General features: G+C 42.0%; 2 protein-coding genes across 3 annotated transcripts in view; both read left to right on the top strand.

Annotated features, from left to right (window-relative positions):
• Positions 1-2,519: 2,519 nt before the first annotated feature.
• LOC130209310 (protocadherin beta-15-like) lies at positions 2,520-7,782 on the top strand. Its single transcript, XM_056438870.1, has 4 exons — positions 2,520-3,206; positions 5,211-6,773; positions 6,820-7,539; positions 7,777-7,782. Exons 1-4 carry the CDS (start codon positions 2,520-2,522, stop codon positions 7,780-7,782), a joined length of 2,976 nt encoding a protein of 991 aa, XP_056294845.1.
• Positions 7,783-10,503: 2,721 nt separating this feature from the next.
• The window catches only part of LOC130209877 (protocadherin gamma-C5-like), a 202,819-nt gene continuing 195,334 nt past the window's right edge, over positions 10,504-17,988 (top strand). Inside the window, exon 1 of one of the 2 annotated variants that reach the window (XM_056439782.1) lies at positions 10,504-12,908. In XM_056439782.1, coding sequence (XP_056295757.1) covers positions 10,509-12,908 — 2,400 coding nt within the window. In that variant the 5' untranslated portion in view covers positions 10,504-10,508. Of the gene's footprint in view, positions 12,909-14,895; positions 17,332-17,988 lie in introns of those variants that run through there. The other variant, XM_056439785.1, reaches the window with a different exon arrangement.

The following is a 17,988-nucleotide window of genomic DNA, read 5'->3' on the forward strand; positions in this document are numbered from 1 at the left end:
TTATAACTCGGTAGATGTGTAAAACATGTTGTATGGATTGTGGTGAATTTAGATTCACCATTAATTATCCAGCTTCAGATAACTATAGTAAGCAAACATATATGGACTTCATTCACAACAGTGTTTGGCCGTAAAGGATACAGTCAAAGAATATCAATAAAGCAACAGTAGAAACAATTAAATGAAAGATGAACAATCCATGATTCTGACCTTGTCTTGCAATCAGTGAGGCTATACATGTTAGGGTCATTATATCCTGAACACTAATGCAGGTTATCATTGCATCATGGGGGAGGAAACACAGATATTGGATACTGTAACAAAACCCCAATTTGAAAAGTATATATCAGTTATTTTATTATACATGCTAACATTAGTATATTCATTCATAGCCTCGACCGTAATAACAGGCTGCATTTCATGCATATACTGGAAGACTTATTTGTTGAAGTTGCTTATTTCTCTATTGTTTCCTGGTTTAAATTTCGAGATAACTGAAGTTTCAAAGAGTGCTTATTATTCATAGTTGTTCAGAATTTGTTTCATTCATGTATGAACTTAAATATAACGCAGGATACAGGGCATTTGAAGTGTTCCCTTTTATTTATGATCTTTCTTGAGTGTTTTGGATTGCCTTGACTCACGGTGGCGCTCTTTACCAGCCTTAAGATGTTTGAACTCTTATATCCTTTAGTGTGCACGAACAGCGTGCTCGTGTGTCAAAATAGGAACAATCACTCGGGACTCGCTGTTGCTTTGTGCGTTTTGTGGTTAAACGGTATTGTTCGTTTCATTCCTCAACTTGTGAGGAACCAATCGACGATGTTGGACTCGAAAACAATCTGGCGTCCAGCGCGCGGCTTCTATTTCCTCCTGTTTTTTCTGCACCTCGCATCTGGAGACATGAGCTATTCTTTTCCAGAGGAGACGAAACGTGGATCCGTTATTGGAAATGTCGCCAAGGATTTGGGGCTCGACAGGGCCGCGTTCTCCAACAGAAGAGCGCGCATTGACACCGATGGGACTGATACACGTTACTGTGACATAAACCTGAAGAACGGAGACTTTGTCGTCGCGGACAGGATTGACCGAGAGGGGCTTTGTGGAGAAAAGGCTTCGTGCATCCTAAAGCACGAGCTTGTGCTGGAGAATCCTCTCGAGCTCCATCGGATTAATTTACACATTCAAGATATTAATGATAACTCCCCACAATTTAAGGAAGAATCGATCAATATAGAAATTCGAGAGTCGGCCGACCGGGGAGCTCGTTTTGCAATTGAAGAGGCGCACGATGCGGATGTCGGACAGAATTCAGTTCAACAGTACAGCCTAAAAAATAATGATAATTTCATTTTGTCTGCTGATGGAAACACAATAGAGCTTGTTCTTGAAAAAGAGCTTGATCGTGAAAAACAACAAAAGATCAATCTACTCCTTACAGCTTTTGATGGAGGTTCTCCTCAGAAATCAGGTACTGTCGTCATACACGTCACTGTACTGGATGCTAATGATAACGCCCCAGTGTTTAGCCAGGCCATTTATAAAGCCAGTCTGCCTGAAAACTCCCCTGTAGGTACTGTAGTGGTCACAGTGAGCGCTACTGATGCAGACGAGGGTGTCAATGGTGACGTCACTTATGAATTTGGACATGTTACTGACGAAGTGAAGAATACATTTAGTATTGACCGTAAAGTCGGTGAGATACGAGTAATTGGTATTGTTGACTATGAAACTACGACATCATTTGAAATACGTATTAAAGCAAAAGATGGGTTAGGGCTTTCATCATATGCTAAAATAATAATTGCTATCACTGATGCAAATGACAACGCACCTGTAGTCAATTTAAAATCCCTAACAAATCCAATAGCAGAGGACACCCCACCTGGTACAGAGGTGGGCATCATCAACGTGCAGGATAGAGACTCTGAGGCTAACAGACAGGTCCGCTGCTCCATTCAGCAACACGTCCCTTTTAAGTTGGTTCCTTCTATTAAAAACTATTATTCTCTCGTGACCACAGGACAACTGGACCGTGAACTAGAGTCTGATTACAACATTACAATCACTGCCACTGACGAGGGCTCTCCACCTCTGTCCTCCTCTAAAACTGTCCAGCTGTCTGTAGCAGACATCAACGACAACCCACCTGTGTTTGAGAAACAGTCCTACAGCGCTTATGTGACTGAAAATAACAAACCTGGCTCCACTTTATGTTCCGTTACCGCTCGAGACCCCGACTGGAGACAAAACGGTACCGTGGTTTATTCTCTGTTACCTGGGGAGGTGAACGGCGCCCCGGTGTCCTCCTATCTCTCTGTTAACGGAGACACAGGGGTGATGCACGCTGTGAGGTCGTTTGATTATGAACAGTTCAGGAGTTTTAAAGTGCATGTGATGGCCAGAGACAACGGTTCTCCTCCGCTCAGCAGCAACGTGACCGTCAGTGTGTTCGTATCGGATGTGAATGACAACTCTCCTCAGATACTGTACCCCGCCCCGGGGAGGGCAACTCCTTCATGACCGAGCTGGTCCCCAAAGCTGCACACGGAGGCTCTCTGGTGTCCAAAGTGATCGCGGTGGACGCGGACTCCGGGCAGAACGCCTGGCTGTCCTATCATATAGTCAAATCCACTGATCCGGGTCTTTTCACTATCGGTCTCCACAGCGGAGAGATCCGGACCCAGCGGGACATTTCTGAGTCTGACAGCATGAAACAGAACCTCATTGTGTCGGTGAAGGATAACGGACAGCCCTCTCTCTCTGCCACCTGCTCCATGTATTTACTTATTTCTGATAACTTGGCTGAGGTGCCAGAACTGAAGGATATTTCTTATGACGAGAAGAACTCCAAACTGACCTCTTATCTGATCATCGCGCTGGTGTCCGTGTCCACCCTTTTTCTGACCTTCATCATCATCATCCTGGGTGTGAGGTTCTGTCGCAGGAGAAAGCCCAGACTGTTGTTTGATGGGGCAGTTGCCATCCCCAGCGCGTATCTCCCTCCTAATTACGCAGACGTTGACGGCACAGGAACTTTACGCAGCGCCTACAATTATGACGCGTACCTGACAACAGGTTCTCGAACCAGTGACTTTAAGTTTGTGAGTTCTTACAATGACAACACACTGCCTGCTGACCAGACCCTGAAGAAAAGTCCATCAGACTTCGCTGATGCGTTTGGGGACTGTGATGATTCTTCTGAGGTAGGAACATGTGTCACATCTCTTTTGGCCTATTTGTCTCACTTATTCATACTGTTGGTTGACTCCACTATGTCCTGCAATTCTCTTTGGAGAATTCAGTTCAAGTCAAAAGTTATGGGTAGCTACATGGTGCTGCTATTTTAATGTGTTTTGTATATCTATTGTATATGCCTACCTCCTGTGGGTGTTTTAGCATTTTAATTATTGCAGTTGGTTGTCTCTTTAGTTTCAGAGTATGTGATCTGTTTTTGATTTCAGGGGAATTATTTCCCAACTTCAGACTATAAAAAAAAAAAAAAAGATTCAACAAGCATATGTTATTTGACTGTAGTACACATCATTTACATTTCATATTGGAGAACACTTACTATTTTCATTGAAACATCGAGGATTTTCCATCTACTTCTCCTCATCCCGCACTGCTCTTTTCGGTTATGGTGTTTACGCATGGTTCAACTCTTTTATTAAGTCAAAGATAACACTGTGATCAGATTATTTTTCTCTTTATCTGATTATATTTACTTATCAATCAAGCAGTGTGCTGTCTGTGTCATTTTATGGAGCTGTATTTCTTCGTGCCTCTGTCCCTGATGCTGAGCAGCGCTTTTGCTCTATGCATTGAGGACAACATACATCTGTTTTTTCTTTGTTTTTGCATTAGACAACAATGATGTCGTATACTGTAGTTTTCTTTCTAATCGGACATTCTTCACTTTGTAAATAACGTTAAACCTCTGGTCTTCAATAAAGAAAAATAATTCATGTGATATATGAATTATATCCCCAATCAGTAAAGTGTTATGTATTTGATTGTTTTTCAATAGCATAAGTAAAATCCATTACAAAGTTTTCTCCATTTGTTCACAATCTAACGTTCAGTGACAGTGAAACAAGTATGGTAACGTTTTAATATAAAGAAAATAAATAATTCTTCCGCATGGTGGATGACTGCATAAAGGATTTTCCATTCAAACTGCTGGACCATTTTTTCCGTTTGATACTATTGTCTACATTCATTTATTTGTATTTATTGTTTATATTATTATTATTACAAATACGTATCATTGACTGCATATTTGTAAAATGTAATGTTCAGTCTTTGTACAATAGATCTACATACGATAGTATAACTTAAACAAATATTATACACTCAAAACCATTTAGCTCGTGGCAGAGATGCCATCTGAAAAACAAGATGAAGAAGAATAATTAGCTTCTTCATGTGTGAGGCTTAAGCAATTATTGCAGTTGACTCTAATGCCAACATCTCTTGAACATATTATGTTTCATGACTCCAGGACAGACTGACTCTCTCTCTCTCTTGAGCGCTTACCTCGAACTTAACCGCAGAAAGAAATCTACAAAACCAGGGACATGAACGATAGAATAGGTGTTTTTTAAAATTTGTTATACAAATGTTAGATTTTAATTGATATATAATTGAGTGACGAACCATTCAGAACCAATCAGTGGTCAGACATTGTTTGACATAAATCGTTGAGAAATGTTATCTTATTATGATCCAATATAGTCCTTAAAGCAGAGCAATTAAAGATGATTTTTTGAAAGTATGATATCACACGAAGAACCAGCAACACATTGTATTAAAAAAAGTAAATTGCACAATACTTCCGTGTGACACTGCTTGGTACCTTATTCGAGTGCATTTTTATTGATACATGAAACATAAGAGTTTGGGATCATGTATTTTAGAATATATTGCTATATTTCCGTTGTACTCACGGTGTCACTATAGACCAGCTAGCAGTCAAGTGTTCAGGCGGCTTTGCACACCACCCATTATTTGGATGGACCAGCCTTGTGTTCTATATTTCATTCAACACCGACGACTAATGCTGGGAAGGCACATCTATTGATCGAATAGTGGTCTTTTAAATGCTCGATATTAACGTCTTCTAACGTGTGTAGTTCTGCCTGAGGATGATGACTCGGAAGCGCGTTGTTCAAAGCTATGGCTTTGTCTTTTTCTTTGTTGTGGTGCAGTCTGCACACGGAGACCTGAGCTATTCTGTCCAGGAGGAACTCAAGCCCGGATCTGTTATTGGAAATATCGCCAAGGATCTCGGCCTGGACGTGGGAAGGCTGTCTGCTCGCAAAGCTCGTGTTGACATGGAAGGAAACGACAGACAGTATTGCGGGATTAACCTTCGAAACGGAGATTTAATTGTTGCGGAAAGAATCGACCGAGAGGAGCATTGTGGAGAAAAGCCTTCGTGCGTTCTTAAATTCGACTTGCTATTAGAAAACCCACTGGAGTTACACCGGTTGTCCCTGCAGGTGCAGGACATAAACGACAATGCACCATTTTTCCCGAAGGATATTATTAAATTTGAAATCAGAGAGTCAGCTGTCAAAGGAGCTCGGTATCGTATAAATGCAGCACACGATGCCGATATAAACAAGAACTCCGTTGAAAGCTACATTTTGCAACAAAACCCTCATTTTCTTTTCAGTAGTCAGACGACAAATGCTGGTAGAAAATATGGTGAGTTGGTTTTAGATAAAGAGTTGGACCGAGAGGAGCAGCAGGAAATGAAATTATTACTCACCGCTGTAGACGGAGGCTCTCCTCAGAGATCCGGTATTGTCGTCATACACGTCATTGTACTTGATGCAAATGATAACGCCCCAGTTTTTACTGAGGCCGTTTATCAAGCCACGTTACCGGAGAACTCTGCTATTAATACGCCAGTTATCACTGTCAGTGCGTCAGATGCAGACGAAGGTGTCAACGGAGATGTTACTTATGAATTCAGCCGACAATCTGATAAATCACGAAATATGTTTTCAATAAATGAAAAAACTGGAGAAATCAGTGTGACAGGTGACATTGATTATGAAGAGGGATCGAAATATGACGTGTTTGTTGAAGCTAAAGATGGTTATGGACTATCTTCAGAGGCAAAAGTGATTATTGAGATTACTGATGTAAATGACAATGCCCCGATGATATATCTGAAATCACTGACGAGCCCGATACCTGAGAACGTGTCACCTGGTACAGAGGTGGGCATCATCAACGTGCAGGATAGAGACTCTGAGGCGAACAGACAGGTCCGCTGCTCCATTCAGCAACACGTCCCTTTTAAGTTGGTTCCTTCTATTAAAAACTATTATTCTCTGGTGACTACAGGACAACTGGACCGTGAACTAGAGTCTGATTACAACATTACAATCACTGCCACTGACGAGGGCTCTCCACCTCTGTCCTCCTCTAAAACTGTCCAGCTGTCTGTAGCAGACATCAACGACAACCCACCTGTGTTTGAGGAACAGTCCTACAGCGCTTATGTGACTGAAAATAACAAACCTGGCTCCACTTTATGTTCCGTTACCGCTCGAGACCCCGACTGGAGACAAAACGGTACCGTGGTTTATTCTCTGTTACCTGGGGAGGTGAACGGCGCCCCGGTGTCCTCCTATCTCTCCGTTAACGGAGACACGGGGGTGATGCACGCTGTGAGGTCGTTTGATTATGAACAGTTCAGGAGTTTTAAAGTGCACGTGATGGCCAGAGACAACGGTTCTCCTCCGCTCAGCAGCAACGTGACCGTCAGTGTGTTCGTATCGGATGAATGACAACTCTCCTCAGATAGTGTATGCCGCCCCGGAGGGCAACTCCTTCATGACCGAGCTGGTCCCCAAAGCTGCACACGGAGGCTCTCTGGTGTCCAAAGTGATCGCGGTGGACGCGGACTCCGGGCAGAACGCCTGGCTGTCCTATCATATAGTCAAATCCACTGATCCGGGTCTTTTCACGATCGGTCTCCACAGCGGAGAGATCAGGACCCAGCGTGACATTTCTGAGTCTGACAGCATGAAACAGAACCTCATTGTGTCGGTGAAGGATAACGGACAGCCCTCTCTCTCTGCCACCTGCTCCATGTATTTACTTATTTCTGATAACTTGGCTGAGGTGCCAGAACTGAAGGATATTTCTTATGACGAGAAGAACTCCAAACTGACCTCTTATCTGATCATCGCGCTGGTGTCCGTGTCCACCTTTTTCCTGACCTTCATCATCATCATCCTGGGTGTGAGGTTCTGTCGCAGGAGTAAGCCCAGACTGTTGTTTGATGGAGCAGTTGCCATCCCCAGCGCGTATCTCCCTCCTAATTACGCAGACGTTGACGGCACAGGAACTTTACGCAGCGCCTACAATTATGACGCGTACCTGACAACAGGTTCTCGAACCAGTGACTTTAAGTTCGTGAGTTCTTACAATGACAACACACTGCCTGCTGACCAGACCCTGAGGAAAAGTCCATCAGACTTCGCTGATGCGTTTGGGGATTGTGATGATTCTTCTGAGGTAGGAACATCTTCTACTGAAATATCTGAAATTAATTACTCTCGAAACACTGTATCAATATCCTCATGCTGAATCCGAACAGCTCTTAAAACAACTTTGAAAGAGTGTACCAACAACACAACAATCTCCCAACCGCTCACCCCCTCCTGCACACTCATACAGACACACATATGTCCACTATACACTATATAGTTGTGTTAACTCTTGTGCTCTGGAATATTGTTTGCACATTTGCAGGATTAAATCATACCCAGATACAATATATACGGTTTTTTCTGATTGGCTATTGTCTAGCGGCTAGACTCTAGCCCATTTCTATTTTTTGATTGGCTGATAAGTGGCACCTCACAGCAGAACTCCAGGGGATTCGGGGAGACGTGCTTGATTCCTCCATGGTGAGGGCAGCGCCGCCAGGTCATGTTTGCGCGCCGCGGCACATTAAATAGCCCAGAGTTTTTTTTCAGCGTGAGAAATACGATGTATGGCGGGAGTGCGTGACTAAAGACCGAAATGAGTGACTGTCACGCTCAATGCGTGACACTAGCCTGCATTTGTTTACCTCTGTTTATGTGTTTGCATGATTGCTGTATTTCATGTTTCATTGGGGAAGCCGTCTTAAATATAGTTTATCTCTCCTCGGTGCTGATTTCTGTTCGATCTTTGGATACATTTTGTATCAAGTTTTGCTTTTTTAAAATAAAAGTTATTGTAATAATCCATTTGGTGAATTGTGTTTTAGTATATTTGCTTTTTTTTATTACAAACTTTACCCAAGTAATGTATCTTTTCTTTTTTTATGCCTTCAGGTTTTGCTCTAAACTGCAGTTTCATCAAATGTTCTTGATTTATATGCGTTACATGCAGGTTTACCAGTATTCACGGATGTTAAGGCATATTAGAACAATATTAATACATTATAAGGAGTTTCTGTGTCTCTTCAGTTTTGCTTGGTACAATTAATGGTGCTTTTTCCTCGTTAGATATATGTTATACTTAATAGTTTTCAGTACTAAATACTGTTACAAACGTTCTTGAAAACGAAATGAATGCAGACAACGCAATCAGATATTTACTGGGCAGCTCACCGACAAAATAGTTTTTAACTGGAAGTTGCATAGTCTTGTATTTGGTGCATTTACTCTTATACATTAGGAAATGGAATTCAAGCACAATTTATCTCCATTTGTAACAACTTTTGATCATAGCTAACGTTTTAGTTTGATGTTTTCCCCTTTTTTAAAATATAAAAATCGATCAAAAAACCGGAAGAACACAACACCATGTTTAAACCTCTATCCAAACATGTCTCCCCTGTTCCTGATGTTTATGTGTGAGAGCATATGCTGTGTTGCATATTGAAGTTAAAGTATGTTATGCAAACATCTTTTTAAGCTATTTTATCTTTGCTCACAGTCATGTAAATGTTCACATATGTTAGTATGAGTATTCATTGAATAAAATGTATTAACATACAGCATAACACTTTACGTGATAAAAAACACAGTTCAGTTTGCAGTTTTACAATCAAATAATGGTAGTAAGCCCAACTTCTTCAGTCCAAACTCAGTAGTACATTTCCACATTGGTTTAATCTGCATACTTCCAAAGTGAAGATAGTTCTTTCAATGTGAGCAATATAGTTAACCCTTGTGTTGCCTTCGGGTCATTTTGACCCGAATCAATATTACACCCTCCCCCCGCTTTAGGATTAATATGACCCCATTCAATGTTTAATGTCGGTGTTCTTTCGGCAGTCAACAAACAAACATAAAGTGCCTCACACTTAAACTTGGAAAACAATATTAATTCTAATAATTTTCTGGATGTTTTAATTGCTGGCGTCAAATTGAACCCAAAGGGTAAAATATGTTAGTAAATATAAAGGTAACAGGAGGGTGAAACATTGAATCGGGTCAAAATGACCCAAAGGCGGGGGGAGGGTGTAATATTGATTCGGGTCAAAATGACCCTAAGGCAACACAAGGGTTAAGAAGAGTGTAAACACATACTGAATTAAGACGGATCAAATAACTTTGATGAATCACTGTTACTTGATCCATCTTTATTCAGTAAAATGGAGATGTGAAGAAAAATAAATATGAATTCCATTTCATGCAGGACATCCGTTCTCATACAATTCTAAAAATTAAATGTAAGAGGAACAAATCAATATACAAGTCCCCATTCATCAGTTTTACAGTACAGTGCAATTCATTCACCCACACCTTTAATTTCTACGTCTCGATGTTAAATTGAGTCATGCTAGTTTCTAATCTCAAAATATGCCAAAGAGATGATTGCTGAGTACTGTGTGTGTAGTTATACCATTACTGTATTTAGTTTGGGTTTACAGTGCAGTTTTCTGCTTCAATTTTTTATTCAGTTCATCAGAATGTATGTGAACACTATTTACCATCTTTTAATTAAATTGTGACTGGTTATTTAATCTTATGCAGCAATTGTTACTGTTGAGTGCATTTTACACTATTACGAAGAGTGAATTTGCTTTAGCTTATGAAGCACACAACGCAGAAAACATTTCGATAGATGTCACAGGAACTATACAGATATGTCAAGTATACAATTGACAAGTGAATCACAACAGCCCGGTCATTTATGGTAGTAACATGAACGAACGTGTGGTTATGATAAACCGAACATGAGTGAATAGCATTATGTTTTGACTTGATAGGGCAAACGAAGTTGTCAACTTGTTTATTAATTTAGTAGTGCTATAACGGATTTAAACTCGTGGTGTCACTGTGCACCAACAAAGGCCGAACATGTCCGCAGCTTCATCCATTCGTTTCCTCCATTGCAAAGCCTTATCGTGGTGCGGTGTGTCTGTCGGTTAACGGCAACACAAAAGGACTCTGTGGACTATATTCAGACCACTAATTACAACGAGGAATACAACCGTCATTGATCACTTTGAAATAATTGTCCAGGAAAGGATGAACGCGTCGATCATGGAATATACGGTGCACAGAGGATTTTCTATGAAGCGCTTTTGTGTTTTCCTTTTCATCAGCTTGCGTTTCGCATATGGAGATGTGAGCTACTCCATTGCAGAGGAGATGAAACGCGGCGCTCTGATTGGAAATATCGCCAAAGACGTCGGTCTCGAGATTGCCACACTCTCCGTGCGTAAAGCTCGCATTGACACAGACAGGAATGATAAGCGGTATTGTGATATTACTCCGAGCACCGGGGATTTGATTATTACTGACCGGGTCGACCGGGAAGGTCTTTGTGGCAAGAAAGCGACGTGCGTTTTAAAAGAAGAGCTTGTTTTGGAAAACCCTTTAGAGCTTCATCGCATCAATATTCATGTACAGGATATAAACGACAACGCCCCGCAGTTTAGTGAGGACTTGATTTCATTTGAAATAAGCGAATCAGCAGCCAGGGGAGCTAAATTCTCACTCACTGAAGCTCATGATGCAGATATTGGTACAAATACTGTACAGCGCTACGAGTTACACAATAATGAACATTTCACAATTAATGTAGAAACGGGGGGTAGTGGAAGGAAGCACCCAGAATTAGTTTTGGTAAAAGAATTAGACCGAGAGCAAGAGAATGAACTAAAAATAATTATGACAGCTATAGATGGCGGTTCTCCTCAGAGATCAGGTACTGTGATTATTCACGTGACTGTACTAGATGCTAATGATAACGCCCCAGTGTTTAGTGAGGCTGTTTATGAAGCAAGTCTTCCTGAAAACGCACCGTCAGGCACCGCCATCATTACAGTGAGTGCATCCGACGCAGACGCGGGACCCAATGGTGATATTACGTACAATTTTGATCATGTTTCTGATGACCATGTTTCGTTGTTCTCACTTGATCATAAGACAGGAGATATACGAGTAGTCGGCTCTATCGATTATGAGACTGAGACCTCCATTGAATTGCGAATAAGAGCAAAAGATGGACCAGGTCTTACCTCGTATTGTACAGTGATATTAGATATAACTGATGTCAATGATAACGCTCCTGCTATCACTTTGAAGTCACTGACTAGCCCGATACCTGAGAACGTGTCACCTGGTACCGAGGTGGGCATCATCAACGTGCAGGATAGAGACTCTGAGGCTAACAGACAGGTCCGCTGCTCCATTCAGCAACACGTCCCTTTTAAGTTGGTTCCTTCTATTAAAAACTATTATTCTCTGGTGACCACAGGACAACTGGATCGTGAACTAGAGTCTGATTACAACATTACAATCACTGCCACTGACGAGGGCTCTCCACCTCTGTCCTCCTCTAAAACTGTCCAGCTGTCTTTAGCAGACATCAACGACAACCCACCTGTGTTTGAGGAACAGTCCTACAGCGCTTATGTGACTGAAAATAACAAACCTGGCTCCACTTTATGTTCCGTTACCGCTCGAGACCCCGACTGGAGACAAAACGGTACCGTGGTTTATTCTCTGTTACCTGGTGAGGTGAACGGCGCCCCGGTGTCCTCCTATCTCTCTGTTAACGGAGACACGGGGGTGATGCACGCTGTGAGGTCGTTTGATTATGAACAGTTCAGGAGTTTTAAAGTGCACGTGATGGCCAGAGACAACGGGTCTCCTCCGCTCAGCAGCAACGTGACCGTCAGTGTGTTCGTATCGGATGTGAATGACAACTCTCCTCAGATACTGTACCCCGCCCCGGAGGGCAACTCCTTCATGACCGAGCTGGTCCCCAAAGCTGCACACGGAGGCTCTCTGGTGTCCAAAGTGATCGCGGTGGACGCGGACTCCGGGCAGAACGCCTGGCTGTCCTATCATATAGTCAAATCCACTGATCCGGGTCTCTTCACTATCGGTCTCCACACCGGAGAGATCAGGACCCAGCGGGACATTTCTGAGTCTGACAGCATGAAACAGAACCTCATTGTGTCGGTGAAGGATAACGGACAGCCCTCTCTCTCTGCCACCTGCTCCATGAATTTACTTATTTCTGATAACTTGGCTGAGGTGCCAGAACTGAAGGATATTTCTTATGACGAGAAGAACTCCAAACTGACCTCTTATCTGATCATCGCGCTGGTGTCCGTGTCCACCTTTTTTCTGACCTTCATCATCATCATCCTGGGTGTGAGGTTCTGTCGCAGGAGTAAGCCCAGACTGTTGTTTGATGGAGCAGTTGCCATCCCCAGCGCGTATCTCCCTCCTAATTACGCAGACGTTGACGGCACAGGAACTTTACGCAGCGCCTACAATTATGACGCGTACCTAACAACAGGTTCTCGAACCAGTGACTTTAAGTTCGTGAGTTCTTACAATGACAACACACTGCCTGCTGACCAGACCCTGAGGAAAAATCCATCAGACTTCGCTGATGCGTTTGGAGACTGTGATGATTCTCCTGAGGTATGAAAGCAGCCAACTTGTCTCTTTGTTCATGCAAGTTCTCTCAGTTGCCTATACTGGTTTCAACCAGAATTTTATTCTCACAGCTTCTCTCTGTCGTTGTTGCTGTTTTGCAATTTAATAATCTTAAAAAAATGATTTTGGCAACATTTTTTATACTTCATGAGACGCTCTGAATGAGCTTCATTCTATTTATAACATGAATCACATGTGTCTCGTGTGTCTTTTGTGCTATTAGGATTGAGGTTTTGTTTTTTGCATGTCGTTTTTCTCAACTTATGTTCTTCACTAAAATACAGAGTGAGTTTCTTGAAGTCAGTCTATAGAAAGGTCTTGTTGACAGAATGAGGGACTTTTCATCACATGTTATGCAGCTAGTTTTTGTCAAGAACATTTTAGTAATAGCTGTCTGATGTTTTTTTGGGGATTTATTAAAGTGATTGGTCTTGCATGTTGTCTTTGCTATGTTGCCATGGTTGTTTTAACATTCATTATTTTCTATAGAAAGTGTTCTATTTAATGAAACTTATATCTTCTGTAATTGCAAGAGAGGTTTATTCAATTAATTTGTTTAGAAAAGAGCAACAGTTGGTTCAAGAAGGTGTTGTGTATTTCAATTGCCTTGATTCACCTATATGCAGTGTTATGCACGTTTTTAGACATATACTGGTGGTTTGTAAGAGTCATGGCCTTTATTTCTGAAACAAATGTTAAATTCACCTCTTTCTCTCTCTCTTTCTCTCTCTCTCTCTCTTTTTCTCACACACTCAGTCAGACACCCACATACAGACATACATACACTCCCTCGTTCTCTCTCTCTCTCTCTCACACACACACACACACACACACACACACACACACACACACACACACACACACACACACACACACACACACACACACCGTGTCTCTGTGTTGTGAAAGCTTCACTGTTTTCAACTCATGTCTCTGTCCTTGGTGCTGAACATATTCTGACATGCATTTCAGGAACTTTTTGTTCATTTTTTTCCACACTTTCAACTATTTGATTCCACTACTCTGTCTGTTATGTGATGTAAATAACCAATTGAACTTTAAAAAGTCTACATTTTGATCAACATGATGATAACACCGTTAAATGCATGTATATGTTTAATAATTTAAATGGAGCGTATACCTGTGTTAATTTTGTAAAGGTTTCCTCATTGTAACAACAAATATTAGTTAGAACAACTTTTTTTAACTTTCATAATTCGGTAGATGTGTAAAACATGTTGTATGGATTGTAGTGAATTTAGATTCACCATTAATTATCCAGCTTCAGATAACTATCGTAAGCAAACATATCTGGACTTCATTCACAACAGTGTTTGGCCGTATAGGATACAGTCAAATAATATGAATAAAGCAACAGTAGAAACAATTAAATGAAAGATGAACAATCCATGATTCTGACCTCGTCTTGCAATCAGTGAGGCTAAACATGTTAGGGTCATTATATCCTGAACACTAATGCAGGTTATCATTGCATCATGGGGGAGGAAACACAGATATTGGATACTGGAACAAAACTCCCATTTGAAAAGTATATATCAGTTATTTTATTATACATGCTAACATTAGTATATTCATTCATAGCCTCGACCGTAATACCAGGCTGCATTTCATGCATAAATACTTATTTTTTGAAGTTGCTTGTTTCTCTATTATTTCCTGCTTTAAATCTTAGAGATAACTGAAGTTTCAAAGAGTGCTTATTATTCATAGTTGTTCAGAATTTGTTTCATTCATGTATGAACTTAAATATAACGCAGGATACAGGGCATTTGAAGTGTTCCCTTTTATTTAGGATCTTGAGTGTTTTGGATTGCCTTGACTCACGGTGGCGCTCTTTACCAGCCTTAAGATGTTTGAACTCTTCTATCCTTTAGTGTGCACGAACAGCGTTGTGCTCGTGTGTCAGAATAGGAACAATCACTCGGGACTCGCTGTTGCTTTGTGCGTTTTGTGGTTGAACGGTATTGTTCGTTTCATTCCTCAACTTGCTCGGATCCAATCTACGATGTTGGACTCGAAAACAATCTGGCGTCCAGCGCGCGGCTTCTATTTCCTCCTGTTTTTTCTGCACGTCGCATCTGGAGACATGAGCTATTCTTTTCCAGAGGAGACGAAACGTGGATCAGTTATTGGAAATGTCGCCAAGGATTTGGGGCTCGACAGGGCCGCGTTCTCCAACAGAAGAGCGCGCATTGACACCGATGGGACTGATACACGTTACTGTGACATAAACCTGCATAACGGAGAGTTGGTCGTCGCGGACAGGATTGACCGAGAGGGGCTTTGTGGAGAAAAGGCTTCGTGCATCCTAAAGCACGAGCTTGTGCTGGAGAATCCTCTCGAGCTCCATCGGATTAATCTACACATTCAAGATATTAATGATAACTCCCCACAATTTAATGAAGAATCGATCAAGATAGAAATTCGAGAGTCGGCTGTCCGTGGAGCTCGTTTTGTGATTGAAGAGGCGCACGATGCGGATGTCGGACAGAATTCAGTTCAACAGTACAGCCTAAAAAATAATGATAATTTCATTTTTTCTGCTGATGGAAACACAATAGAGCTTGTTCTTGAAAAAGAGCTTGATCGTGAAAAACAAAAAGAGATCAGTTTACTCCTCACAGCTTTAGATGGAGGTTCTCCTCGGAGATCAGGTACTGTCGTCATACACGTCACTGTACTGGATGCTAATGATAACGCCCCAGTGTTTAGCCAGGCCATTTATAAAGCACGTCTGACTGAAAACTCCCCTGTTGGTACTGTAGTGGTCACAGTGAGCGCTACTGATGCAGACGAGGGTGTCAATGGTGACGTCACTTATGACTTTGGACATGTTACTGATGAAGTGAAGAAGATATTTAGTTTTGACCGTAAAGTCGGTGAGATACGAGTAATTGGCATTGTTGACTATGAAACTACGACATCATTTGAAATACGTATTAAAGCAAAAGATGGGTTAGGGCTTTCATCATATGCTAAAATAATAATTGCTATCACTGATGCAAATGACAACGCACCTGTAGTCAATTTAAAATCCCTAACAAATCCAATAGCAGAGGACACCCCACCTGGTACAGAGGTGGGCATCATCAATGTGCAGGATAGAGACTCTGAGGCTAACAGACAGGTCCGCTGCTCCATTCAGCAACACGTCCCTTTTAAGTTGGTTCCTTCTATTAAAAACTATTATTCTCTGGTGACCACAGGACAACTGGACCGTGAACTAGAGTCTGATTACAACATTACAATCACTGCCACTGACGAGGGCTCTCCACCTCTGTCCTCCTCTAAAACTGTCCAGCTGTCTGTAGCAGACATCAACGACAACCCACCTGTGTTTGAGGAACAGTCCTACAGCGCTTATGTGACTGAAAATAACAAACCTGGCTCCACTTTATGTTCCGTTACCGCTCGAGACCCCGACTGGAGACAAAACGGTACCGTGGTTTATTCTCTGTTACCTGGTGAGGTGAACGGCGCCCCGGTGTCCTCCTATCTCTCTGTTAACGGAGACACGGGGGTGATGCACGCTGTGAGGTCGTTTGATTATGAACAGTTCAGGAGTTTTAAAGTGCACCTGATGGCCAGAGACAACGGTTCTCCTCCGCTCAGCAGCAACGTGACCGTCAGTGTGTTCGTATCGGATGTGAATGACAACTCTCCTCAGATACTGTACCCCGCCCCGGAGGGCAACTCCTTCATGACCGAGCTGGTCCCCAAAGCTGCTCACGGAGGCTCTCTGGTGTCCAAAGTGATCGCGGTGGACGCGGACTCCGGGCAGAACGCCTGGCTGTCCTATCATATAGTCAAATCCACTGATCCGGGTCTCTTCACTATCGGTCTCCACACCGGAGAGATCAGGACCCAGCGGGACATTTCTGAGTCTGACAGCATGAAACAGAACCTCATTGTGTCGGTGAAGGATAACGGACAGCCCTCTCTCTCTGCCACCTGCTCCATGTATTTACTTATTTCTGATAACTTGGCTGAGGTGCCAGAACTGAAGGATATTTCTTATGACGAGAAGAACTCCAAACTGACCTCTTATCTGATCATCGCGCTGGTGTCCGTGTCCACCTTTTTTCTGACCTTCATCATCATCATCCTGGGTGTGAGGTTCTGTCGCAGGAGAAAGCCCAGACTGTTGTTTGATGGAGCCGTTGCCATCCCCAGCGCGTATCTCCCTCCTAATTACGCCGACGTTGACGGCACAGGAACTTTACGCAGCACCTACAATTATGACGCGTACCTGACAACAGGTTCTCGAACCAGTGACTTTAAGTTCGTGAGTTCTTACAATGACAATACCCTGCCTGCTGACCAGACCCTGAGGAAAAGTCCATCAGACTTCGCTGATACGTTTGGAGACTGTGATGATTCTCCTGAGGTATGAAAGCAGCCAACTTGTCTCTTTGTTCATGCAAGTTCTCTCAGTTGCATATACTGGTTTCAACCAGAATTTTATTCTCACAGCTTCTCTCTGTCATTGGTGCTGTTTTGCAATTTAATAATCTTAAAAAAAATAGTTTGGCTAAATTTCTTTATACTTCATAAGATGCTCTGAATGACCTTTATTCTATTCATAACATGAATCACATGTGTCTCCTGTGTGGCTTTTGTGCTATTGGGATTGAGGCTTGGTTTTGTGTCGTTTTTCTCAACTTATGTTCTTCACTAAAATACAGAGTGAGTTTCATGAAGTCAGTCTAGAAAGTTCATGTTGACAGAATGAGGGACTTTTCATCAAATGTTATCCATCTAGTTTCTGTCAAGTACATTTTAGTAACAGCTGCCTGTTTTTTGGGGGATTTATTAAAGTGATTGGTCTTGCATGTTGTCTTTGCTATGTTCCAATGGTTGTTTTAACATTTATTATTTTCTATCGAAAGTGTTCATCTAATGCAACTTATATCTTTTTGGTGCTGTAATTGCAAGAGAGGTTCATTCATTTTTATTTTTCAGAAAAGAGCAACAGTTGGTCCAAGAAGGTGTTGTGTATTTCAATCGCCTTGATTCACCTAGTGTTATGCACGTTTTTAGACGT

The sequence above is a fragment of the Pseudoliparis swirei genome, chromosome 19 (assembly GCF_029220125.1).
Source record: "Pseudoliparis swirei isolate HS2019 ecotype Mariana Trench chromosome 19, NWPU_hadal_v1, whole genome shotgun sequence".
NCBI classification, from domain to species: Eukaryota; Metazoa; Chordata; class Actinopteri; order Perciformes; family Liparidae; genus Pseudoliparis; species Pseudoliparis swirei.